General features: G+C 37.8%; 1 protein-coding gene across 8 annotated transcripts in view; it reads right to left on the bottom strand.

The window, feature by feature from the left end:
• KIAA0586 (KIAA0586 ortholog) overlaps window positions 1–27,731 on the bottom strand; it is a 134,028-nt gene that overhangs the window by 37,210 nt on the left and 69,087 nt on the right. For all 8 annotated transcript variants that reach the window (XM_033187893.1, XM_033187894.1, XM_033187886.1 and 5 more), the window contains 4 exons: window positions 27,629–27,705; window positions 25,655–25,789; window positions 19,269–19,446; window positions 3,593–3,747 (listed from right to left, as the gene is read on the bottom strand). In XM_033187893.1, the coding sequence (XP_033043784.1) occupies window positions 3,593–3,747; window positions 19,269–19,446; window positions 25,655–25,789; window positions 27,629–27,705 (545 nt within the window). The remainder of the gene's footprint in view (window positions 1–3,592; window positions 3,748–19,268; window positions 19,447–25,654; window positions 25,790–27,628; window positions 27,706–27,731) is intronic.

Below are 27,731 nucleotides of genomic sequence, written 5' to 3' on the forward strand. Positions count from 1 at the left end.
AATATTCAAGTCATTTCTATTTTTATTAGAAAACTCACAGCTACTTATGAATCAAACTACTTTATATACATATAATGGATTTAGACAGGATAAGAACTTAATTTGGCAGCAAACTCTTCCATATAACCACTTTTTGCATAAAATGAAAATCTGCATAATGCACTGCAATTTTTGAAGAGCTTTTATATATAGTAACATCATTTAATTCTCAGAAGTGTGAGTAGGTATTGTTATGTTCCATTTGCCATTCAAGAAACATACGCTCCATCATAAGCACTATCATCTCTCTCCCTTACCTATAACATAATCAAATTTGAAATTTACAGTAGTCATAAATCTCTTCATAATCACACATCACAAATTGTGTGATTTTCTTTCTTCTCTTTCCTGTTTTATGAGCTTAATTATAAAGAGCCCCTGAAAACAGCTATTACAGGAGCCCCTGAAAAAAGCTTTAACAGGAACTTAAAAAGAAATCCCTGAACCCTTGTCAATAAACACAACCATAGAAGAATCTGAAACATCTGTCCACATGGATACAATGTAATCACTGCACCTTTGACAAGCATCCTCTTTATCTAGGGGTAAAAATGAGTAGCTCTAAGGGGCAGTAATAATAACTAGCCTTAACTCTGGTCTTTCAAGTTTAGAACTGTTAGTCATGTATGTTTCTGCCTCGAAGGAAATATTATCTTGGTGTGTATTTCTAAGATGGGTACTAGGACTACCTCTGGCTCTGGCTGCTGAGACTTTGAACGTTTCTAGTGGTTTCCTTGCTTACTCACAGCAAATAAGAGCTATGAACACAGGAGCTAACCTGCCTGTGTTCAAATCTGGGTAAGGCATTTTCTAGCTTTGACCTTGGGGAAGTTATTTAACTGCTTAATACCTCAATTTCCTCATTATAAAATAGGGATAATAATAACTACCTCATTAGGCTGTTATAAGGATTAAATGAGTTAAAATAGGTAAAAAACTTAGAACAGCATTTAGCACTATAAATGTGTGCCATTATTACTAACCATACATCCCTGTCAGCTAAAGAAATCTAACAAAGGAATTTTTTGAGGCCCATTCTTCTGGTAACACTTTATAGTTTTATTCTAAAATAAGCCATCAATTAAAAGGAAGTAAACTTTTATTTTGAAAGTTTTATTGAGATATACATAACAGACAATAAACTGCACATATCTAAAGTGTCCAATTTGCTGTTTTGACCTACCTATAAACCCAGGAAACCATCACTACAATCAAGACAATACAATAAACATATCCATCAATCTCAAAAGTTTTCTCACACCCTTTTATCTTCTCTCTCTTGCCCTTCCCACCTCTACCTCCTACCGTCCCCAAAAAAGAACCGAAAGGCTTTCTATTACTATAAATTAGTTTGCATTCTCTAAAATTTTATATAAATAAAATCAGAGTGATTTTTTTTTTGTTCGTTTTTGGTATGGCTTCTTTACTGAACATAACTTTTGTAAGAACCATCCATGTTATTGTTTGTATTCATCGTTCATGCCTTTTGATTGCTAAGCATTCCACTGTACAGGATACACCACAATTTGTCCATTTACCAGTTGATGGACATTGTGTTGTTTCCAGTTTTTGGTTACTACAAATATAAAGTTGTATGAACATTCATGTACATGTCTTTGTGTAAATATGTTTTAGTTTCTCTTGAGAAACTAGGAGTGAAATGCATGGTTCATATGGTGGGTGTGTATTTTTTAAGAAATGGCCAAGCTCTTTTCCATAGGGGTCGGATCGTTTTACATTCCCAATCAGCCAAGTATGAGAGTTCAGTTGCTCCACATCCTTGCTGACATTTGGCGTGACAGTCTTTTAGATATTAGATATTCTAATGGATGTGTAGTGGTAGCTCATTGTGGTTTTATTTTGCATTTTCCTAATGACTAACTCTGCTGAGAATCTTTTTTTTTTTTTTCTTTGAGACAGAGTCTTGCTCTGTCACCAGGCTGGAGTGCAGTGGCGCGATCTTGGCTCACTGCAACCTCCACCTCCCGGGTTCAAGTGATTCTCCTGCTTCAGCCTCCCAAGTAGCTGGGACTACAGGTACAAGCCACCACACCCAGCTAATTTTTGTATTTTTAGTAGAGACGGGGTTTCACCATGTTGGCCAGGATTGTCTCGATCTCTTTACCTCATGATCCACCTTCCTCAGCCTCCCAAAGTGCTGGGCTTACAGGCGTGAGCCACCATGCCCAGCTGAGAATCTTTTTATGTGCTTATTTGCCATTCATATATCTGGGTAAAGTACTGGTCCAAATCTATTGCTCATTTTAAACTTGATTGTTTGTTTTCTTAATATTGAGTTATGTGAGCTCCTTATATATTCTGAACACAAGTCTTTGATCAGATAAGAGATTTGTAAATATTTTCTCCCAGTCAGTGGCTTGCCTTTTAATTCTCTTAACTGTGTTTTGAAGAACATAAGTTCTTATTTTTGATAAGATCAATTTAAAAATTATTATTCATAGATAGTACCTTTGGTATCATATCCCAGAAATGTTTGCCTAATCATGGACACAAAAAATTTTTTTATACAGAAGTTATTAACAGATACTTTTTCATTATTAATTAATTTTTCCTAATCATTGCTTGGTCACAGGTTGGTAATACTGAACCCCACATAATCATGTGTTCCACAAACTTTATCTTACATATTTTTTGGTTTCATCCTTAACACATGTACTGCTGCACAATACCATGAAGACTTATTCATAAATTACTTCAAAATGAGTAATAAACTGCCAATATACAAATAAAAAACTATTTAATATTGAACTTCTTTAGATTAACATCTTGGTGAGTAATTAACCTATTTTTTCAGTACACGAGATTGCATGGGCCATTGGCTTCACTCAGTATTAAATTTCTTATGCAATACATTTCTTATGAAACACTTTTTACAAATTTCAATGTAAGAAACATTTATCAAGCACCTACTATGTGCAAATTACTGAGCTAGGTATTGTATGCAGATACAGAGATGTAAATGAAATAGCTACCTTACTTTTATATATATTATTTTTATGTTTTATTTATTTATTCATTTTTTTGAGACAAGAGTCTCACTCTGTCATCCAGCTGGAGTGCAGTGGTGTAATCCGCTCTCACTGCAATCTCTGCCTCCCGGGCACAAGCAATCTGCCGTCCACGTCAGCCTCCCAAGTAGTTGGAACTACAGGAGCCCAGCTAATTTTTGTATTTTTTGTAGAGACGGCATTTTGCCACATTGCCCAGGCTGGTCTCAAACTCCTGGACTCAAGTGATCAGCTGTCTCGGCCTCCTACAGTTTCTGGGATTACAGGTGTGAGCCATTGCACCTGGCCATTACTTTTATTCTTTAATTTAAAGATAGGGAATTAAGGCTTAAAAGGGGCTAATATGTTCAAGGGCACAGCTTGGGTGAACTAAGATTTATATTCAGGCTTGAGTTAGGAAATAAAGGAGGCATGATTTGAAGCTATCTGACTCCAGAGGCTTGGCTCTTGACCGGGTACCATGCTAAGGCAATATCGTTTCAATTCTCATTTTAAGTAAAATATAAGTGCTATTAATTTGGTACCTGGGAAAAATCTTCAGCGGCTACTGGTAAATTAACATCATTTTCTTGTAATGTCAGAAGTGTTGTGGGAAGAACAAGGTTAGAATTTGGCTCCAACTCCAATTCTCCCAAACTCATTGGACCATGACTAGCACATGAATCTTCATAAATACTACCTGTTATCAAAAATGTAAACAAAAAGTTAAAATAAATTGTTAAATTTATCTTCAAAAATGAACAAGTAGTTGACTAAAACTACCAATATGTCTCACCTGCTGAATTAGAACTAGCAGTGTACTTCAAACAAAAAACACCTGGACCAAGCCTTCACTGCAGTTAAAACCAAAACTCAAGAGAGAATGCAAAAAGTACCTATGTTCAAACAAATCCATGGAATATTCTACGTAAAGTTTCAATCAACAAGTTGTCTATGCAGTTCATCTGAAGCCTCCTTCCCACATATGAACTCTTAACACTCCTGCTTACCGTTCCTATCTCTAAGAGTCAATAGAATACTTTCTGTCTAAAAGGTAATCTTAAAGCAAAGGGCAATTTCCTGCCTGGAAAATGTTGGTACTGCCTAGCTCTATTCTGTGGATTTTTTTCTTAAAGTGATCAAGCTCTTCTTTTTTTTTTTTTTTTTTTTTTATCTAAATGGCACCTCTGGCCAGGCACGGTAGCTCATGCCTGTAATCCAGCACTTTGGGAAGCTGAGGCGGGTGGATCGCCTGAGAGGAGTTCGAGACCAGCCTGGCCAACATAATGAAACCTGTCTCTACTAAAAATACAAAAATGAGCTGGGTGTGGTAACATGTGCTTGTAATCTCTGCTACTCAGGAGGCTGAGGCAGGAGAATCACTTGAACCCGGGAGGCGGAGGTTGCACTGAGCTGAGATAGCATCACTGCACTCCAGTCTGGGTGACAAAGTAAGACCTCGTCTCAAAATAAGTAAACAAACAAACAAATAAACAAATGGCACCTCAGTCAAATCAGTAGAAAGAAGACAAGAGCAGAGGTATCTATATATCTAATAATAACATCAATGTACCTTTGTATTGCACTATATACTCCAAGCACTTTCATATATGAGTACATTATCTTATTACATTTGAACTTTACAATCATTCTGTAAGATAGACAGGTTACAGTATTGTAACTGTCTCTCACTGACATTACTAAGGTTCAGAGAAGTTAACTAACTGTCCAAAATCAGAGAGCTAGTAAGAAGCACAAAGGAGTTAAGTCACTGCTCTCTGTTTCACAGTCTTGCTAGATAATCTTTTAAAATATAATCAATAGAAATAGACCTGGAGTTATATGCAAATTAAGTTGTTTTAAATATATATATTTAAAATTCATATATATATTTCTATTTTATTTTATTTTATTTTATTTTTTTTAAAGACAGAGTCTCACTCCTGTTGCCCAGGCTGGAGTGCAATGGCATGATCATGGCTCCCTGCATCCTTGACTTCCCAGGCTCAGGTGATTTTTCCACCTCAGCATCCTGAGTGGGTGGGACTACAGGTGTGCACTACCATACCTGGATAATTTTTTGTATTTTTAATAGAGACAGGGTTTTGCCACGTTGCCAAAGCTCGTCTGAAATCCCTGGGCTCAAGTGATCTTCCTGCCTCAGCCTCCAAAAGTGCTGGGATTACAGGCATGAGCCACTGCACTGCACCCAGCCTGAAAAAATATTTTAAAGACGCCATAGATATTTTCCATTTAAGGGCATTCTGTTGACAATTTCCTAGATACAGCAAATAATCACTCTGATTGATCTTTTATGTTAATCTAGGTTTTCAGTGGGGTTTTACATAAAGCAAAATACATCTATTGAGTTTTAATTTTTTTTTTTTTTTTTTTTTTTTTTTGAGATGGAGACTCATTCACCCAGGCTGGAGTGCAGTAGTGCAATCTTGGCTCACTGCAACCTCTGCCTCCAGGGTTCAAGCGATTCTCCTGCCTCAGCCTCCCGAGGAGCAGAGACTACAGGCACATGCCACCATACCCATCTAATTTTTGTATTTTTAGTAGAGACAGCGTTTCACCATATTGGCCAGGCTGGTCTTGAACTCCTGACCTCAAGTGCTCAAGTGATCTACTCGCCTTGGCCTCCCAAAGTGCTGGGATTACAGGCGTGAGCCACCATGCCCAGACGCATTGAGTTTTGATTTTTACTATTATAGTATTAAATCTGTATAAAACAATTTATCAAAATTATTACCTGATTAATTCTCATTTAATTATCTAACATAAGATTAATTTAAGTAATGGTAATAATACCTATAATTTAAAGTAACTCATGTTCCAGGCTTTATTTGCCTCTTTATATTCTATTATGCCTTTTTCTATTCCTATGTGACTTCTTCGACATTTTTCTAAGATAAATTAAGAGAAAAGAATTACATATAATGTTAAAAACGAAGATATTGAAAACTCTTTTGCTGATAATATGGTATATGCCTAGAAAACCCCAGAGACTCTAATGAAAACAAAAGAACTCTATTAGAACTAATACGAGAATGTCGTAATGTGACTGGATATCAGATAAATAGATAAAAATGATTAGCTTTTTTCTATAGTATAGCAACATGATTAAGCCATGAAAGCACAAAAAGTATAAAAGATAGAAATATCTATATATAAATTTTTAAATTATATGGCAAAAAAAGATCATCAACGTCAGTGACCAAAATATAAATGTGGATAAAAATGTTTACAATACAAATAGTAGAAAACATCTAAACTATAGAAACAGCTTTAAAAATAACAAGAAAAATTGAGAACCTCCCACATGGGAAAAGAACCTTATAGGAGCACATACAAATGGCCAACAAACATATGACTGAAAAGACACATAAACTCATCAGGAGTCAGAAACATATCTTCATATTTCTACTGAGGCATATAAAAAAACTATTCAACACAATTTCAGGAGGGGATATAAGGAAAGGGCACCAATAAATTGCTGATAAAAATATATTGGTTTAAACTTTCAAGAAAGCAACTTGGCATTATTTATTTCTAAACTAAAGATACATTTGGTCATGTATAGAAGAGCTTCCCAGGAGTACATACACTGGAGTAAGGAGGAGTATATAAAACACAACAATCTGGTAGGATACGTGTGTGGATACTTACTCTAGCATTGTTTATAGTGCAGGGAAATGGTAATAAACATCCATCAATAGAGAAACAACTAAATAAATTATTGGAAATCAACACTATGAAGTTTTATGCAATCATTAAAATGAACAAATTTAAGTAATACTAGTTGACCTGGAATAATCTACAGGGTTTACTGGTAAAACACAAAATGCAGGCAAGTGTGCAAGATATGATTTCAAGTTGTAAAATAATGGCAATCACACACACTATATATATTGTACATGCATGTGTGCATAAAATTATATGTGTGAGGTAAAAAACAGGAGGGTTATATGCCAGAATCTTAACACCGGTTACTTGGGATAAGGCATACATGGGACAGGAAAAAAATGGTGGTGGGGAGCACTCAAAAAGTGCGTAATAGCTTTCACATCATACACCATCCTATAATTTAACATATATTTACTATGATCTGTATACTACATAACCTGCTAGGTGACAGGGATATGACAGTAAACAAGATAAAGTCCATACCCTCACGTGAGATTACCAGTGTGATAAGAGCAACATTAGGCAGGTGACATTAGAGAATTATACAGAGTACACATGACAGGTATTTAACCCAGTGAAAAGGGTTAGGAAAGGATTCCATGACAACAATCATAACAGTGCTGAATTTGCTGTGTCTTCTAACAAGCAGGCTCACTGAGTGTGGGTGTCTTACCTGTATAATGCAAGTTAGACCTTTAAAAGAGGGATATTTAAAATATTATTTCAATCAAGTCAAATTTAATTTAATTTAATTAATCATAACTAGAAATCCCTAATTTTGCTTTCCTAGGATTTTATTGTAGTGGAGAGCAACCATGGCAGACTTTTAGAGAACACCAAATTTGCCTAAAATTGCCAGTCCAGCAAGAATTTTTGGTCTGGTATATCTAACGGATTTTTTTCATTTGTATGAAAGTCAAAGGCATCACACATGATGTATAAACCCCACTCCACTTCCTTCCTCCTAATTCTGTCCTTCCTCCATATTCACTCTCTCTCAGTGACTGAGATGACCATCTATTCAATAATTCTAGCCAGAAACTTAGGTATTTCTTAGACTTTCTGCTACTTTTTTACTGCTCACACTCAAATGAATTCCTGTCCATCTCCTTAACTCTCTCTCAAATCTCCCTTTTTATATATCCTCCCTACTGAATAATATCTCATCGGGTCAACTTTAATGGTTGTCTAATCAGGTTCCTTGCATCCAGTCTTAACTCTTCCAATCTACCCATCACATTGCACCTCAGATGATCTTGCTAAATAAAAGGTAAATATGATCATATCACTCATTTATTTATAATCTTTAGCAGACTGATGAATATCACACAACATTCAGAATTGACAGAAACTTAAGACTGAACTGTTTATGGGAATAAGTATAAAGTAAGACTTACTATTTCCCATTTTGTATACAAAGCGATCCTTACTGTACTCCTTAATCGATCATGCAGGGCTTTTCATGACCTGGTTTCTGCTCCCTGCTGCAATTTCATTACATCTTAAGCTCTACTTCTTTGACAAAAACACTGCATTTCTGTGATTAACCCTTGGTTTTTTTGTTTTTTGGGGTTTTTTTGGCCTTTGTTCCCTGTCTTATTGCATATTCTGCTTGAAAGGTCCCTCCTCACTCACCACATGGCAAGCATTTATTCATCTTGGAGGAGTCACCTCAAACAAGACTTCCCTCATCTATGAAGTCTTTCCTGAATCCCTTCAACTACAATTGACCTGAACATCCATCCTATATGGACTTCTTCACAATAACTACCGTAATTTATTGCATGTTTTGCTTTCTTATCTACTATGTCTACTAGAGAAAAAACCATCATTGTGAACAGGGCCTTACCAACTTTCATATTCATAGAACTTAGCACATGCTCAGCACATAACAGGCACTCAAAAATGTCTTCTGAATAAGGTAAATGAACAAACTGGGATATTCTTATAATTTACCATCTGGCTAATTCCCTTAAGATTCAATTTCACATTGGCTCTTGCAGAAAACCTTTTCTAAGCCCGCACAAATGAGTTGAATTCCTCCTCTGCACTCCCACAGCCGTATGTTGTACTAGTCATACAATATTATAATTGTTATTTATTTCTCCCACACTAGTTTGTAAATGTCTTGAGAGCAGACATCTATCATCTTTGAATCTTGAGTGCTTAATGTAGTACTTACACAGCTCTAGGTATACAGTGGGTATTCAATACAGGTTTTTTGAGTAAATAAAAAGCTGTAGTTCGTAGTATATCCCAGGGTCCACATATAATTCATTCAAATTATAGGTTACATTTTCAGGTCCCTAAGACAACTCCTCAAAACCAATTTTGCATCATTCAGTTACGCAACCCAACCCGAGAGCCTAAGGAATGGAGACAGTGATAGAGAACTACAGGAAATAAGACATTTCCTGAAAATTAGCAGGGGTGAGGAGGGGCAAAGTAAGAATAGATGACGCTCTGTAAGCAACGTTGATGAAAAGCAATACGGGGGGGGGGGGCGCGGGGAGGAGCGGAGCAAGATGGCCGAATAGGAACAGTGCCAGTCTCCAACTCCCAGCGAGAGCGACACAGAAGACCGGTGATTTCTGCATTTTCAACTGAGGTACTGGGGTCATCTCACTAGGGAGTGCCGGACAATCGGTCCTGGTCAGCTGCTGCAGCCCAACCAGCGAGAGCTGAAGCAGGGCGAGGCATCGCCTCACCTGGGAAGCGCAAGGGGAAGGGAATCCCTTTTCCTAGCCAAGGGAACTGAGACACACAACACCTGGAAAATCAGGTAACTCCCACCCCAATACTAAGCTTTAAGCAAACGGGCACACCAGGAGATTATATCCCACACCTGGCTGGGAGGGTCCCACACACACGGAGCCTCCCTCATTGCTAGCACAGCAGTCTGCGATCTAACTGCAAGGCAGCGGCGAGGCTGGGGGAGGGGCGCCGCCATTGCTGAGGCTTAAGTAGGTAAACAAAGCCACTGGGAAGCTCGAACTGGGTGGAGCTCACAGCAGCTCAAGGAAGCCTGCCTGTCTCTGTAGACTCCACCCCTGGGGACAGGGCACAGCTAAACAACAACAACAACAACAAAAAGCAGCAGAAACCTCTGCAGACGCAAACGACTCTGACAGCTTTGAAGAGAGCAGTGGATCTCCCAACACAGAGGTTGAGATCTGAGAAGGGACAGACTGCCTGCTCAAGTGGGTACCTGACCCCTGAGTAGCCTAACTGGGAGACATCTCCCACTAGGGGCAGACTGACACCCCACACCTCACACGGTGGAGTACACCCCCGAGAGGAAGCTTCCAAAGCAAGAATCAGACAGGTACACTCGCTGTTCAGAAATATTCTATCTTCTGCAGCCTCTGCTGCTGATACCCAGGCAAACAGGGTCTGGAGTGGAATCTCCAACAGACCTACAGCTGAGGGTCCTGACTGCTAGAAGGAAAACTATCAAACAGGAAGGACACCTACACCAAAACCCCATCAGTACGTCACCATCATCAAAGACCAGAGGCAGATAAAACCACAAAGATGGGGAAAAAGCAGGGCAGAAAAGCTGGAAATTCAAAAAATAAGAGCGCATCTCTCCCTGCAAAGGAGCGCAGCTCATCGCCAGCAACAGATCAAAGCTGGTCAGAGAATGACTTTGACGAGATGAGAGAAGAAGGCTTCAGTCCATCAAACTTCTCAGAGCTAAAGGAGGAATTACGTACCCAGTGCAAAGAAACTAAAAATCTTGAAAAAAGAGTGGAAGAATTGATAGCTAGAATAATTAATGCAGAGAAGCTCATAAACGAAATGACAGAGATGAAAACCATGACACGAGAAATACGTGACAAATGCACAAGCTTCAGTAACCGACTTGATCAACTGGAAAAAAGAGTATCAGCGATTGAGGATCAAATGAATGACATGAAGCGAGAAGAGAAACCAAAAGAAAAAAGAAGAAAAAGAAATGAACAAAGCCTGCAAGAAGTATGGGATTATGTAAAAAGACCAAATCTACGTCTGATTGGGGTGCCTGAAAGTGAGGGGGAAAATGGAACCAAGTTGGAAAACACTCTTCAGGATATCATCCAGGAGAACTTCCCCAACCTAGTAGGGCAGGCCAACATTCAAATTCAGGAAATACAGAGAACGCCACAAAGATACTCCTCCAGAAGAGCAACTGCAAGACACATAATTGCCAGATTCACCAAAGTTGAAATGAAGGAAAAAATCTTAAGGGCAGCCAGAGAGAAAGGTCAGGTTACCCACAAAGGGAAGCCCATCAGACTAACAGCAGATCTCTTGGCAGAAACTCTCCAAGCCAGAAGAGAGTAGGGGCCAATATTCAACATTCTTAAAGAAAAGAATTTTAAACCCAGAATTTCATATCCAGCCAAACTAAGTTTCATAAGTGAAGGAGAAATAAAATCCTTTACAGATAAGCAAATGCTTAGAGATTTGGTCACCACCAGGCCTGCCTTACAAGAGACCCTGAAGGAAGCACTAAACATGGAAAGGAACAACTGGTACCAGCCATTGCAAAAACATGACAAAATGTAAAGACCATCGAGGCTAGGAAGAAACTGCATCAACTAACGAGCAAAATAACCGTTAATATCATAATGGCAGGATCAAGTTCACACATAACAATATTAACCTTAAATGTTAATGGACTAAATGCTCCAATTAAAAGACACAGACTGGCAAACTGGATAAAGAGTCAAGACCCATCAGTCTGCTGTATTCAGGAGACCCATCTCACATGCAGAGACATACATAGGCTCAAAATAAAGGGATGGAGGAAGATCTACCAAGCAAATGGAGAACAAAAAAAAGCAGGGGTTGCAATCCTAGTCTCTGATAAAACAGACTTTAAACCATCAAAGATCAAAAGAGACAAAGAAGGCCATTACATAATGGTAAAGGGATCAATTCAACAGGAAGAGCTAACTATCCTAAATATATATGCACCCAATACACGAGCACCCAGATTCATAAAGCAAGTCCTTAGAGACTTACAAAGAGACTTAGACTCCCATACAATAATAATGGGAGACTTCAACACCCCACTGTGAACATCAGACAGATCAACGAGACAGAAAGTTAACAAGGATATCCAGGAATTGAACTCATCTCTGCAGCAAGCAGACCTAATAGACATCTATAGAACTCTCCACCCCAAATCAACAGAATATACATTCTTCTCAGCACCACATCGCACTTATTCCAAAATTGACCACATAATTGGAAGTAAAGCACTCCTCAGCAAATGTCAAAGAACAGAAATTATAACAAACTGTCTCTCAGACCACAGTGCAATCAAACTAGAACTCAGGACTAAGAAACTCAATCAAAACCGCTCAACTACATGGAAACTGAACAACCTGCTCCTAAATGCCTACTGGGTGTATAACGAATCGAAGGCAGAAATAAAGATGTTCTTTGAAAGCAATGAGAACAAAGACACAACATACCAGAATCTCTGGGACACATTTAAAGCAGTGTGTAGAGGGAAATTTATAGCACTAAATGCCCACAAGAGAAAGCTGGAAAGATCTAAAATTGACACTCTAACATCACAATTAAAAGAACTAGAGAAGCAAGAGCAAACACATTCAAAAGCTAGCAGAAGGCAAGAAATAACTAAGATCAGAGCAGAACTGAAGGAGATAGAGACAAAAAAACCCTCCAAAAAATCAATGAATCCAGGAGTTGGTTTTTTGAAAAGATCAACAAAATTGACAGACTGCTAGCAAGACTAATAAAGAAGAAAAGAGAGAAGAATGAAATAGACGCAATAAAAAATGATAAAGGGGATATCACCACCGACCCCACAGAAATACAAACTACCAACAGAGAATACTATAAACACCTCTACACAAATCAACTAGAAAATCTAGAAGAAATGGATAATTTCCTGGACACTTACACTTTTCCAAGACTAAACCAGGAAGAAGTTGAATCCCTGAATAGACCAATAGCAGGCTCTGAAATTGAGGCAATAATTAATAGCCTACCAACGAAAAAAGGCCAGGACCAGATGGATTCACTGCTGAATTCTACCAGAGGTACAAGGAGGAGCTGGTACCATTCCTTCTGAAACTATTCCAATCAATAGAAAAAGAGGGAATCCTCCCTAACTCATTTTATGAGGCCAACATCATCCTGATACCAAAGCCTGGCAGAGACACAACAAAAAAGAGAATTTTAGACCAATATCCCTGATGAACATCGATGCAAAAATTCTCAATAAAATACTGGCAAACCGGATTCAGCAGCACATCAAAAAGCTTATCCACCATGATCAAGTGGGCTTCATCCCTGGGATGCAAGGCTGGTTCAACATTCGCAAATCAATAAACGTAATCCAGCATATAAACAGAACCAAAGACAAAAACCACATGATTATCTCAATAGATGCAGAAAAGGCCTTTGACAAAATTCAACAGCCCTTCATGCTAAAAACGCTCAATAAATTCGGTATTGATGGAACGTACCTCAAAATAATAAGAACTATTTATGACAAACCCACAGCCAACATCATACTGAATGGGAAAAAACTGGAAAAATTCCCTTTGAAAACTGGCACAAGACAGGGATGCCCTCTCTCACCACTCCTATTCAACATAGTGTTGGAAGTTCTGGCTAGGGCAATCAGGCAAGAGAAAGAAATAAAGGGTATTCAGTTAAGAAAAGAAGAAGTCAGATTGTCCCTGTTTGCAGATGACATGATTGTATATTTAGAAAACCCCATTGTCTCAGCCCAAAATCTTCTTAAGCTGATAAGCAACTTCAGCAAAGTCTCAGGATACAAAATTAATGTGCAAAAATCACAAGCATTCTTATACACCAGTAACAGACAAACAGAGAATCAAATCATGAATGAACTTCCATTCACAATTGCCTCAAAGAGAATAAAATACCTAGGAATCCAACTTACAAGGGATATAAAGTACCTCTTCCAGGAGAACTACAAACTACTGCTCGGTGAAATAAAAGAGGACACAAACAAATGGAAGAACATACCATGCTCATGGATAGGAAGAATCAATATCGTGAAAATGGCCATACTGCCCAAGGTGATTTATAGATTCAATGCCATCCCCATTAAGCTACCAAGGACTTTCTTCACAGAATTGGAAAAAACTGCTTTAAAGTTCATATGGAACCAAAAAAGAGCCCGCATTGCCAAGACAATCCTAAGTCAAAAGAACAAAGCTGGAGGCATCACGCTACTTGACTTCAAACTATACTACAAGGCTACAGTAACCAAAACAGCATGGTACTGGTACCAAAACAGAGATATAGACCAACGGAACAGAACAGAGTCTTCAGAAATAATACCACACATCTACAGCCATCTGATCTTTGACAAACCTGAGAGAAACAAGAAATGGGGAAAGGATTCCCTATTTAATAAATGGTGCTGGGAAAATTGGCTAGCCATAAGTAGAAAGCTGAAACTGGATCCTTTCCTTACTCCTTATACGAAAATTAATTCAAGGTGGATTAGAGACTTAAATGTTAGACCTAATATCATAAAAACCCTAGAAGAAAACCTAGGTAGTACCATTCAGGACATAGGCACGGGCAAGGACTTCACGTCTAAAACACCAAAAGCAACGGCAGCAAAAGCCAAAATTGACAAATAGGATCTAATTAAACTAAAGAGCTTCTGCACAGCAAAAGAAACTACCATCAGAGTGAACAGGCAACCTACAGAATGGGAGAAAATTTTTGCAATCTACTCATCTGGCAAAGGGCTAATATCCAGAACCTACAAAGAACTCAAACAAATTTACAAGAAAAAAACAAACAACCCCATCAAAAAGTGGGCAAAGGATATGAACAGACATTTCTCAAAAGAAGACATTCATACAGCCAACAGACACATGAAAAAATGCTCATCATCACTGGCCATCAGAGAAATGCAAATCAAAACCACAATGAGATACCATCTCACACCAGTTACAATGGCAATCATTAAAAAGTCAGGAAACAACAGGTGCTGGAGAGGATGTGGAGAAATAGGAACACTTTTACACTGTTGGTGGGATTGTAAACTAGTTCAACCATTATGGAAAACAGTATGGCGATTCCTCAGGAATCTAGAACTAGATGTACCATATGACCCAGCCATCCCATTACTGGGTATATACCCAAAGGATTATAAATCATGCTGCTATAAAGACACATGCACACGTATGTTTATTGCGGCACTATTCACAATAGCAAAGACTTGGAATCAACCCAAATGTCCATCAGTGACAGACTGGATTAAGAAAATGTGGTACATATACACCATGGAATACTATGCAGCCATAAAAAAGGATGTTTGTGTCCTTTGTAGCGGCATGGATGCAGCTGGAAACCATCATTCTTAGCAATCTATCACAAGAACAGAAAACCAAACACCACATGTTCTCACTCATAGTTGGGAACTGAACAATGAGATCACTTGGACTCGGGAAGGGGAACATCACACACTGGGGCCTATCATGGGGAGGGGGGAGGGGGGAGGGATTGCACTGGGAGTTATACCTGATGTAAATGACGAGTTGATGGGTGCAGCACACCAACATGGCACAAGTATACATATGTAACAAACCTGCACGTTATGCACATGTACCCTAGAACTTAAAGTATAATAAATAAATAAATAAATAAAAAGAAAAGCAATACCAATCACTAGCATATATAGTTGATTCTCATCTATGGACCACAGTTATATTCTGTGGTCACCAGGAGAAAATCTTGAAACAAGAGGAACAAATTAGTTTTCTATAGGCAAAGTCCTTTTAGTCAACTGTTGATAGTCTCTGATTCTATGAAGTACATATAAGATAGTACTTTTCATGCTCCAAGCATTATTAAAGAGAACAACACCATGTGCCAAGCACTGTGCTTACTACTTCACATGCATTGTCAAATACATGTACCTAATAACTGTAATGAGATAGACACTATTACCTCCAAGATAGCCCCCAATGATCCCTGCCCTCTTGGTATTCACACCTTTTTAAACTCATCTCTTAAGTTGTTCCATGATTGGTTTGTGTTATCAATGGAATATGACAGAAGTGATGGCATGTCACTTTAGAGATTAGGTTATAAAAGACATTATCAGCTGGGCGCAGTGGCTCACACCTGTAATCTCAGCACTTTGGGAGGCTGTGGCAGGTGGATTACTTGAGTTCAGAAGTTTGAGACCAGCCTGGCCAACATGGCAAAACCCCATCTCTATAAAAACATACGAAAATCAGCCAGGCATGGTGGTGTGCATCTGTAGTCCCAGCTACTCAGGAGCTACTTTCTCTCAAAAGAAAAAAAAAAAAAAAGACAGTATTGTTTCCATTTTGATTGCTTACTTTCTCTTGGGAGATGCCTGCTACCACATCATTCATGGCCCTATGGACTGTTTAACATGGTGAGGAAGTGAAGCCTCTTGCTAAAGGCACATGAGTGAGCTTGGAAAGTGGATCCTTCAAGCCTAGTCAAGCCTTCAGATGACCTCAGTCCAAGCCATCATCTTGACTGCCACGTCAGGAGAGATCCTGACAACCACCCAGGTAAGCCACTACCAGATTTGTGACTTTCAGAGTTCTGTGAGATAGTATTTGTTGCCTTCAGCTGTTAGATGTGGGGTAATTTTGTACATAGCAATATTATCCCCACTTGACACATGAAGAAATTTGGGTTCAGGAACATTAAGTTACTTGACCAAAGATATACAGAGCTGGAATTCAAACCCATTTCGGAAACTCTCAAAGCCTAAACTCTTAACTATTTTGCTATACTGCCTTACATATGTGCTCAGTCTTATGTTATACCATGTTACTTATTTTTTCCAATCAAACAAATACCTACAATGTATCTAACATTAAAAATGCACTGTCCTATAGGTAATCTGCTAGGGTTACCAGAAATTTAAGAAAGGACCAGAGAGGCCATCTCCTCAGGGAGTTTATTCCGTAACATTTCAACTAAGTGCCTAGTTGCTCTCAGGTACCTAGTAGCGCTTAAGTACCTAGCAGTTCAAGTGATCTGCGAGAGCCACCTAGTGATAACTCTGTTTAATTGCATTCTGCACATTTAGCTGGACATTAAGTCACATTTCATGCTATTTGAATCCTACAAATTTTAAAGACTGTAAAACATTTAATACTCTCATTATGTGTACAAAATGAGAAATGAGGCCAATCTTTACATTTATTCACATGGGAAATTCAGTCTTGAACTTCTCCCAATTCTTAACGATACAAGGTATTCACTCAGTATGAAACTAAATACTCTAACTTCAGGCTTTTCCTTTTCTGATTTCTGGCAAATCTGCATGCCTCCAGAAGTTTCTTTTCACTTAAGAGAAAGAAGCAATGGGCATTTAAAAATCAATAGTAAGAATATAGCAGATCCTCATTTATTTGTAAATTACATATTTGCAAATTTACCTACTTGCTAAAATGTATTTATAATCCCCAAATCAATACTTGCAGCACCTTTGTGGTCATTTGTGGACATGTACAGAGTGGTGAAAAACTTAAATTGCCTTATATGCATTTTTCCAGTTGATGCTGAACAAGGATACATTCCACCTTATTTCAGCTCTCATACTGTAAACAAGTGACCTTTTCACAATATATGTAAAGCTGTGTTTTTCACATTTCATGTTTTTGTTTGTTTGTTTTTTGGTGATTTCACTGTTTAAAATGGCCCCTTAGAGCTGAGGTACTGTCTAGTGTTTCTTTCTTTCTTTCTTTCTTTTTTTTTTTGAGACAAAGACTCGCTCTTGTTGCCCAGGCTGGTGTGCAGTGGCGCGATTTCAGCTCACGGCAACCTCTGCCCTCTGCACCTCCCGAGTTCAAGCAATTCTCCTGCCTCAGCTTCCCAAGTAGCTGAGATTACAGGCGCCTGCCACTATGCCTGGCTAAGTTTTGCATTTTCAGTAGAGATGAGGTTTCACCATGTTGGCCAGGCTGGTCTTAAACTCCTGACCTGAGGTGTTTCACCCACCCTGGCCTCCCAAAGTGCTGCATTACAGGCGTGAGCCACCGCGCCCGGCCTGTCTAGTGTTTCTAAGCACAAAAAGGCTCTTCTGTTGTGTCTTATGGAGAAAATATATGTGTTAGATAGGCCTCCTTCAGGCACAAGTTACACTGCTGGCTGTGAGTTCAATATTAATGAATCCAAAATATATATTAAATAAGATTTCTTTAAACAGAAACATAAATAAAACCAGGTTATATATTGATTAGTTGATAAAAATGTTATGATCAGAGGCTCACAGAAACCTAATCCTGTATTTATCCTAGGAGCAATGGTTCAATATTTGTTAATATGTTTGTGGTGACCACAGAATATAACAATGGTCCATAGATGAGAGTCAACTATATATGCTAGTGATTGGGATTCTCTATTCTATCCTTATTTCCAACGTGTCACAACAGAAAGTTTATTTAAATTCTAAAATAGTCCTGAATACACTAAGTACTACTAAAATCCATATAGTATAAGGAATAAGTATCTACAGTATTATCTAATTTAACCTTGTCCTAAAGATCCGTTATGTCAGTTTTCATGGATTTGTTATATTTTTCTAGTACATATTAAAATAAATGCATCGGCTGGGCACGGTGGCTCACGCCTGTAATCCCAGCACTTTGGGAGGCTGAGGCGGGCAGAATACCTGAGGTCAGGAGTTTGAGGCCAGCCTGGCCAACATAGTGAAACCCTGTCTCTATAAAAATACAAAAATTAGCTGGGCATGGTGACACATGCCTGTAATCCCAGCTACTTGGGAGGCTGAGGCAGGAGAATAGCTTGAACCCCGGAGGCAGGGGTTGCAGTGAGCCGAGATTATGCCATTGCATTCCAGCCTGGGCGACAGAGCAAGACTCCATCTCCAAAAAATAAAATAAAATAAAATAAAATAAAATAGGCCAGATGCGATGGCTCACACCTGTAATCCTAGCACGTTGGGAGGCCGAGACGGGCGGATCATGCGGTCAGGAGATAGAGACCATCCTGGCTAACACAGTGAAACCCCGTCTGTACCAAAAATACAAAAAATTAGCCAGGTGTGGTGACGGGTGCCTGTAGTCCCAGCTACTTGGGAGGTTGAGGCAGGAGAATGGCGTGAACTCGGGAAGTGGAGCTTGCAGTGAGCCGAGACTGTGCCACTGCACTCCAGCCTGGGTGACAGAGTGAGACTCTGTCTCTAAATAAATAAATACATAAACAAATAAGCAAATAAAATGAAATAAAAGTATCACAGTTAAAAAGTTTTAAGTGTATGTATGTGTATTACCAAAATTAATTCACATACCACCCAATGGTTCAAGTACCAACATTAATATATGAATCACATTTGGGGAAACACTGCTATATATACTATAAAAAAAGTTATCACCAAACTTTTCAATTATTAAAATCCCTTTTAATAAAGAAATTTTGCAAGCCCCCATCTGAAAATAGGTATACTTTTCTCAACTCAGATTAGGGATACTACTATGACACATCAAGAAAAAATATTTTGGTGTATACCTGAAACTGCGTCAAATTGCCGAGGTAATGGTTTAGGATCACACTGTTGATCCAAAGACTGTGCATTAGTGACAGGTGGCTGCATATAGAGAGAATGTCCCATTAAGATGTTCTCTGCTGCCGCTATTAGCTGGGGTCTTTGTCCTTCACTAAGTTCACCCACACTGTTTTCCAAGTCCTTTAAAAAGTAGAAACAATTGTTAAAACCATTATATTAAAATCAAGTCAAAACAGGAAATGTTTGCCAAATATCATGAACAATACCCTTTGACTCCTTGGAAGGTATTTTACAAACTGCCTTCTATGCCACATATACGTTACAAGCAAGAAAAGTTCAAGAAGTTAGTCTAATAAGCCTAGTGATAGGCTTTGTTTTCAACATAATAATTTCATATATTTTATGAAATTAACCACTATTTTTCAAGTGCCAATTAAATAGCAATAAAACAAAAGAAAAATTATATTACAATTTAAAATACTCAGTGGGGCCAGCACGGTGGCTCATGCCTATAATCCTAACACTTTGGGAGGCCAAGGCGGGTGGATCACTTGAGCTCAGGAGTTCAAGACCAGCCTAGGCAACACGGCAAAACCCCATCTAAACAAAAATTACAAAAATTAGCTGGGCATCATAGCACACACCTGTAGTCCCAGCTACTTGGGGGGCTGAGGCAGGAGGCTAGCTTGAACCCAGGAGGCAGAGGCTGCAGTGAGCGAGATTGCACCACTGTACTCCAGCCTGGGTGACAGAGTGAGACCGTGTCAAAGAAGACAAAAAATCAAAACCACTAAATGCTGGTATGCATTACACATTGTTCATACAGCTTAAAATGGGAATAACAGAAAATTTCTCTCATTCTTCACGAATAAAAATTGCCGAAAGTTTGTTAGTGGAAACTTTACAATTAAACAACTGATGAGAATAATATACTTTAAACAGCATAAAGGTTACCCCATATATCAATAATAAGATTTTTATCAAAGTATAGAGGCCTGGATCACACCACCCAGAATTTTGGGAGGCCGAGGTGGGCAGATCACAAGGTCAGGAGTTTGAGAACAGCCTGGCCAATATGGTGAAAACCTGCCTCTACTAAAAAAAAAAAAAAGTTAGCCGAGCGTGGTGGCAGGTACCTGCAGTCCCAGCTACCTGGGGGGCTGAGGTAGGAAAATCGCTTGAACCTGGGAGGCAGAGGCTGCAGTGAGCCAAGATCAAGCCACTGCACTCCAGCCTAGGCGACAGAGTGATGCTCTGTCTCAAAAAAAAAAAAAGTATAGAGATTATAGAAGACTACTTTAGTCATATTTAATAATGTTCTTTTCCCTTGGAAAAATAAAAAATACAAAAAGCACAGAATTGTTGGCCGGGCATGGTGGTCACGCCTGTAATCTCAGCACTTTGGGAGGCCAAGGCGAGCAGATCACCTGAGGTCAGGAGTTCCAGACAAGCCTGACCAATATGGCAAAAACCCGTCTCGACTAAAAATACAAAATTAGCAGGCGTGGTAGTGCATGCCTGTAATCCCAGCTACTTGAGCGGCTGAAACAGGAGAATCGCTTGAACCCACGAGGCGGAGGTTGCAGTGAGCCGAGATCCCGCCATTGCACTCCAGCCTGGGCAACAAGAGTGAAACTCTGTCTCAAAAACAAAACAAAACAAAACAAAATTGTTTTAAATGAAATCTATGAAATAAATGAACAACTGAAAAAATATAAGACTCTTATTTTCTTTCTGTATTAAAAAATTATATGTCCTAATCACTAGTACATTTTATGACTTGAGATACTCTAATTAATGAATTTACTAATTAAGAACTGAAGAAAAATTCCAATATCTGAAAGCTCCCATGTTTCTCATTTAAAAGGGGTTTAATTTCAACCAACAAGTGTTTTTTTTTTTTTACTAGAATATATGAAGAAATCACTGCTGAAACATCTTTGATGATTCCATTGACTATAAAATAAAAGCTAAACTTCTTAGCTCAACATTCAAGATTCTCTTCAATGTGTCTTCATTCTCCTATGTACATCTCTATCTCTCCTTATTCTCTTAGCCTGATTCTTCTTTAGGAATACTGATTGTCTCAACATCCTTTAAATTAAAAAATACTGTTTCATAATTAATATGAAATCCCTTGGAGACTCTTGGGCAGTGTTTAGAATGACGGCAATTATGTTTTCCCCAGAAATTGAGAAATATTTAACAATGCCTATCTTACTCTGACAATCTACAGTAACTTCTCTGTTGTGAATCTGTTTTCTAGGATACTTGTAACTGCTGAACTATTTAACACCTTAAGAATACTCTATGACCCTACTGAAGACTTATCTTGCCTATTTACAAAACGCTCTCATACTCACAAGTTATCTTTGAGTTTTGGATTATACTCAGTGCTTAAACTCATGTCAGTTTAAGTCAGGCTGCCTATAATACAGAGTAATATACCTAGCCCATCTACATATATGTACAAATTACAGTTTGCCATCAGCCAGCTCTCACTGACCTAATGCCCCTCTGAGCAAGAAGTTTCAAGCACAAAGAAAAGCCACTATCTTCTTAGCAAAACAATATTTTAACTTATAATGTATCACTGTTACTAGTTCTTATTACAAACAAATGTAATAGTCCTTTAGACAGGAAAATATGCAAAATGTCACTGTTAATCCGACTGGCAAAAATTTCAGATTAAAAACATTATGTGTGACATGGGAAAGGGATCTCATACACTAGGGCAATTTTTCAGTGCCTACTTAAATTATGAATGCTTATATCTTTGAGCCAGCAATTCCATGCCTTAGTATCTAAATCTAGAAAAATAATTTCTCATGAGTACAAAAAAGGATTTTATACCTAGTATAGTTTGATTAGGGAATAACTGGAACCAATCTAAAAATCCTTCAATAGGAGAATAATTAAACTATGGTATACTACATGGTAGGTAAAAAGAATATAGATCCTTCAGGATTTATGTTAAATTTTACAAAGGCTTGCAACTGGCTTTTTAAAATTTTTAATTGCACAACAAAATATACGCACACCTCAAAAGTATATACTAAGCCAGAAATGGTGACTCACGCCTATAATCCCAGGACTTTGGAAAGCTGAGGTAGGAGGATCACTTGAGGTCAGAAGTTGGAGATCAGCCTAGGCAACAGAGTGAGACCCCATCTCTACAAAAAATAAAAAATTAGCTAGGCATGGTGCATGCCTATAGTCCCAGCTATTCTGGGGGCTGAGGTGGGAGGACTGCTTGAGTCCAAGAGTTCGAGGCTGCAGTAAGCTGACTGAGCCACTGCACTCCAGCATGAACAACAGACTGAAACTCTGTCTCAAAAAAATTCATACATATATATACACACATACATATACATATACACAAATATATTTTATACATATACAAATGGTTAATGCTTGGAAAAAGATCTGGAGAAAATAGAATTCTAACTTCTGCATTGCTGGTCTAGCCAGGACAGCACAATAACATAGGCTGATAGCTCTCAAAATCAACACTGGAATAACTACAGAGGTGAAAAAGAACCCACAGATTCTGAGAACTAAAGTAAAAGTTGTGAAAAACCGCTGGAAAGACAGACAGTTAACTTAAACGGGTATGTGTGGAAAGAAAGGGGCTGCATCCTAGGGAAGAGGCTGTGTGGAGGAGCTTCATGACAGCAACGACTGGAGAAAAGTGCTTGTTTCTTCCTCCATTAATTTGAGATCACTGCTTGCCCTTCAACCATAAAAGTCTTCCTGTCAACAACCCCAGCTGCAAATGCTGGTGCCCCAGAGTAATATCAGGGAACATGAAGGCCTAGCTATGGTGACAACTATAGATGAAATCTGTCCAGAAGCCCATCCGTGGGCATTCATTCCTTCACCTTCTTCCCCTCCAAACCCCAGGACTAGCGGATTATAAACCCTCTCAAAGCAACTTCTTCCTAACGGCTTAAAGACACAATAATCACCAGAAGAGCTATATAGTGGAGTAACAGCAAACAGCAGGGACAGTGACCAAGGGTGGTTCTGTGCTGCCTGAGGCTCTCCTCCCTAGGGCTCTCTCCTCCCCTCTTCTTCAACTCTCTGAAACAGACCATGGACTGGTTTTATCCTTACCCAAATTCTCAGACAGAATAGTTGATCCCATCAGTGAAATATGAACTCACAGGTCAAAAGAACCAGATACCTGAGAAGTCAATAAGTTTAAAAAAGAAAAAAAAAAAACAGACAACAAAGTGAATGATATTAATCAGACAGACAGACACAGAGTAGGCGATAAGAAAATACATTAAAATGCAAAGCAAAAAAAAAAAGAAAACAAGAATGTTAAGTACGAAAAATACAACGGGATAAACAGTATGGTAGAGAACAAATTAATAGTTAGCAGATCAGATTGGGGAGCTCTCCCAGAATGGAGAAGAAAAGAAAGAGATAGAAAATTTAAGGTATAAAAATAGAAATAGAAGTGTCAATATCTAGAAATAAGAGTTTAGGAGGCGGGGGAGGGGTGGAAATGAAAGGAAGAAAAAAAAAAGAGAAAGAAATAATGAAGATAAATTTCCCAGCATCTAAAAGATAAAAAGGTCTGATAAAATCGAACAAATAAATACAGATATTAGTGATTTCCAAAAAGAAAACTGGGATTAGTCAGTGGAATTTATAAATTATGCAGACACTTCTGCTATTTGCCACCTCTTTTTGTACCATTTGCTTGTCTCATTCTCTCTCCCTCCTTCCCTCTCCCGCTGTCTCTCTCCTTTCCACGCGTACATGCACTTTCTCTCTCTCCCCTCCCTCCTTTCTCTCTCTCTCAACTTATTGGTTTCGATACTACGCACCTTAGTTTCCGCAGCTATGAGAGTACGTTTTTGAATTTAGCAACACAGACATCACAACTAATATTTTTCCGGTGAAATCAATTTTTGGTCTGTTGCTAACTAAAGTTACAGAAAATTTAATTATTTTAAATTTAGAAGGAATATGTTAAGAAGGAATATGTTAAGCTTTCATTTTTTCCCATTACTAAATTTTATATCTTCTCCTACCTTTCCTAATCATTTAAAGTTTTCAGAATAAAAATAGGAAATAAAACCAACCATCTCCTTGGGCCCTATATAGTCTTTAGATCTCCAGCTCATCTAAAGCCAGTTGACATTTGTTCATGCAAAGACAACCAGATATGATAGAAACAGCACTATAGATCAAGAATTCTAGTCTCAGCTCCACCATTAACCAGTCTGAATGACAATATTGTATATTTCTACCTGGAATTTCCTTAAGCACCTTAAATTTGATGTGTATATCAAACTCATTACTTTACCCACAAAATCTGGCACTCTTCTCTCTGCACTTCTAAGCCAACAACTCTACAATCACCTACCCAGGCTCCCAAGGTAGGAACTTCAAGATTATCCTTAAAAAAAAGCTTCTTTACCTCTCTCAACCAATGACCAATTACTGTCAATCCTATGCCCTTAAATTTAAATCTCTCTACTATTTCTGCTGTAACTGTCTTTGTTCATATTATCATTCTCTCTTGCTGGGTCTACTACAGTGGTGTTCTGACAGATCCCCCATGTCTCCCTCATTTGTTTATGGCTTCATACTCCTTCCTAAGGCAACTCCCTTGCCCAAAAACCTTCATGGGCTCCACAGTGCCCAAGCCTTAACATGGCCTAAATAAAATGTTCTTTATGATCATCTGGTTCAATCTACTTCTCCAGACATAACTGATTCTTTATCTAAAGTTCTAGCCACACAGAAATTTTCAATACTTTCCAAATATGCTTTAATATTTCTTGGCTCTCATCCCTTAACAAATGGTATTTCTGCTTCTGAAATGTCCTTTTCATTGCTGCCTGCAAAGTCCTACTCCATCTTTAAAGACTGACATCAATGTAATATTGTATATGAAGTGTCATCTAACTTCAAGCAGAGTCTTTTCTCCTGTGTGTTCATATAGTACTTGTAAATACAGCTATTTGATCAGTTATTGCACTGTTGAATAATTACTTGTGTAAGCCCTTATCTTCCTTCATGACTGTAAGCTGCTTAAAGGTAGGGGTCATGTCTTATTTATCTTTGTATCTTTTCCCAGGTTGTATCTGGCATATAACAGATACTCAATAAATAACTGCATAATGAATGAATAATCCTCACAAAGCTTTAGCTTTTTTAGCTGTAGAACAAGGTGGTTGGAACAGATGGTCTAAATTCCTTTCAGTTATAAAACTCTATAGTTCCATGACTCCAAGTTAAAGTTGCTATAACACTGACCCTTGAAAAAACAAAATACTAGCATGCTTTAACTAGTAGTAAGAATATTTTAATTTTTTTCCTGTATTTATATCTAACCAAAAAAAAAAAAGTCATTAAAGTTAAAAAGTACCTCTGAATGACAGACTGCTTGCTGTGAAACTGCTGACTCCTGGTTTTGTTTAGCAAGAACAGAAAGAACTGCATCTGCATGAAATTTTTTATGGGGCATCCTTATCACTTGCCCTTCACTAGGAGGATCATCCTCCTAAAAGAAACATAAAGACAATTAATAAAAATAAATTATTTGGAACAATTGCATTTTTCTCAATTTAAGATTAATAAAAACTTAGCAGTCATGAAATGACGGTATTAGCATTTGGAAAGGAGATGAACTCTATTTTCATCCAGTTCTCATTTCTATTTGTCTATAATAAAAGCCCTCTACCTTTGCCTCAAATATAAACCACAGTGTAATTCGGTAACACGTAAACTGGAGATTATAAAAACATAAAAATCAAACCGTCTGTCCCATGCAGTTGAGCTACTATGAATCTTAAATGTTTTTTATGATATCACTGTTTTTGGGTCACAGCCTTCTCTTCATATTTCTGCAGTAAAGTAATGCCACAGTGTGGCAATGGGGGCAAAGCGTTGTAATGCTGCAACCTGGACCACAAGCAAAAATGAAAAACTGCAGAAGTACGCTATGGCAGCGATAGACCTCAATGTCCCTTTGCCTTTGGGCTGACATCTGGCTTACTTGGCGAGGGCGTTGGTATTGAAGACCCTCACTGGAGCATCCTGTATAGGCTTCTTCGTGCCTCAAAATAGGCTCGTCTCAACAATGAGGAACAGTGTGGGCCTCAGAGTCCAATAAAGTAGACTATCTTGTAAATACAGGTATTAACATGATTTTAAATTATAAGTACCTATCCCCTAGCTATGTATAGATAAATGCCAACTGGTACATGACTTCAAGTTATTTGGGGTTTTTCCAGATTGTACTTTTGTATTTGACTTTATTATGAATTTGTAGCATATGTGATTTAGGCGTAGTAAAAACATCAAAATTAGAATTTAGTTTCAAATGTAGAAAAAGAGAAACAAGTTATAATTTAGTCTTGGTTCGGTTTAGCTATTTACTTTAAATAAATTTAAACATGCTTTGCCACTTGAAAAAGTTCAAAGAAAGGAGAAAAATGCTATCATGGTACACTAAATAGGCCAAATGTTAGTAATGCTTCTCTGAAAATAAAGATATCTCATTTATGCCTTCTTCCCATATTATTTCATAAAAGTGATTGCTGTGCTCTCCTCACAATTAACTCAACCAATTACTTGCAATAAATAATTACTGTTTAAAAATTGTTTCATTAAAATCTTATCAAAAAACTTATTAATGAAGCATTTTCATAGGCCTATGTGAAATAACTTAAAAAAAATGCAACAATGCTTTAAAAAGATGTGAATAAATATAGATGATAGTTGAGTACAATTATCTTTCCTTGCTTAGGTTGTTTAAAAACATATAAAGTAAAGATTTCTATTCCTTAACAGTTTTTACAAAAGAAAATTCTTACTATCATTTCTATATATTTATATATAATGTGATATTTTTAAATACCAACTTTTGCTTCTACAGAGATAGATAAAAACTAGAAAGGGTTAGCATCCCTGGACCTCATTTTTCTTTTTAAGCCATTAAATTTAAACATTTATTAGCACAAAGAATTATAATCATGGTTAGGGAAAAATAACAAATGTATTATAAGAGAGTTGGTTGAAATAGATAAGATCTTGCTTAAATATTGTAAAGACAACATACAGAGGTAACAATTTGCAATCAGCTAGATTTTATTACCTAATTACATTAAATGTATTTTTTTTTCCTAGAGCCACAAGGGTGAATAATAACTTTTTTTCATTCTCACAATTATAAGATTATATAATGAAATATGCAAGAAGCCCTAAATTATTTCATGGTTATTTTACTAAATTTTGTGTCTATAACTCAAAAAATTGAGAAAAAACCTGATCAATGGCAACCAATTCATAAAGATATTCTTCCTATCAGAATTCAGTGTTGGAGTCGATCGTTACTTACCATTTCAACAGCATCATGCAGAGTGCTGGATAAGCTATCATTAAGGTTTGTCAGGTATAGTCCTACATCTTCTAAAACTAGAAATTAAAATATAAAAATTTAG

The sequence above is a fragment of the Trachypithecus francoisi genome, unplaced genomic scaffold, assembly GCF_009764315.1.
Source record: "Trachypithecus francoisi isolate TF-2019V2 unplaced genomic scaffold, Tfra_2.0 Lachesis_group3, whole genome shotgun sequence".
NCBI classification, from domain to species: Eukaryota; Metazoa; Chordata; class Mammalia; order Primates; family Cercopithecidae; genus Trachypithecus; species Trachypithecus francoisi.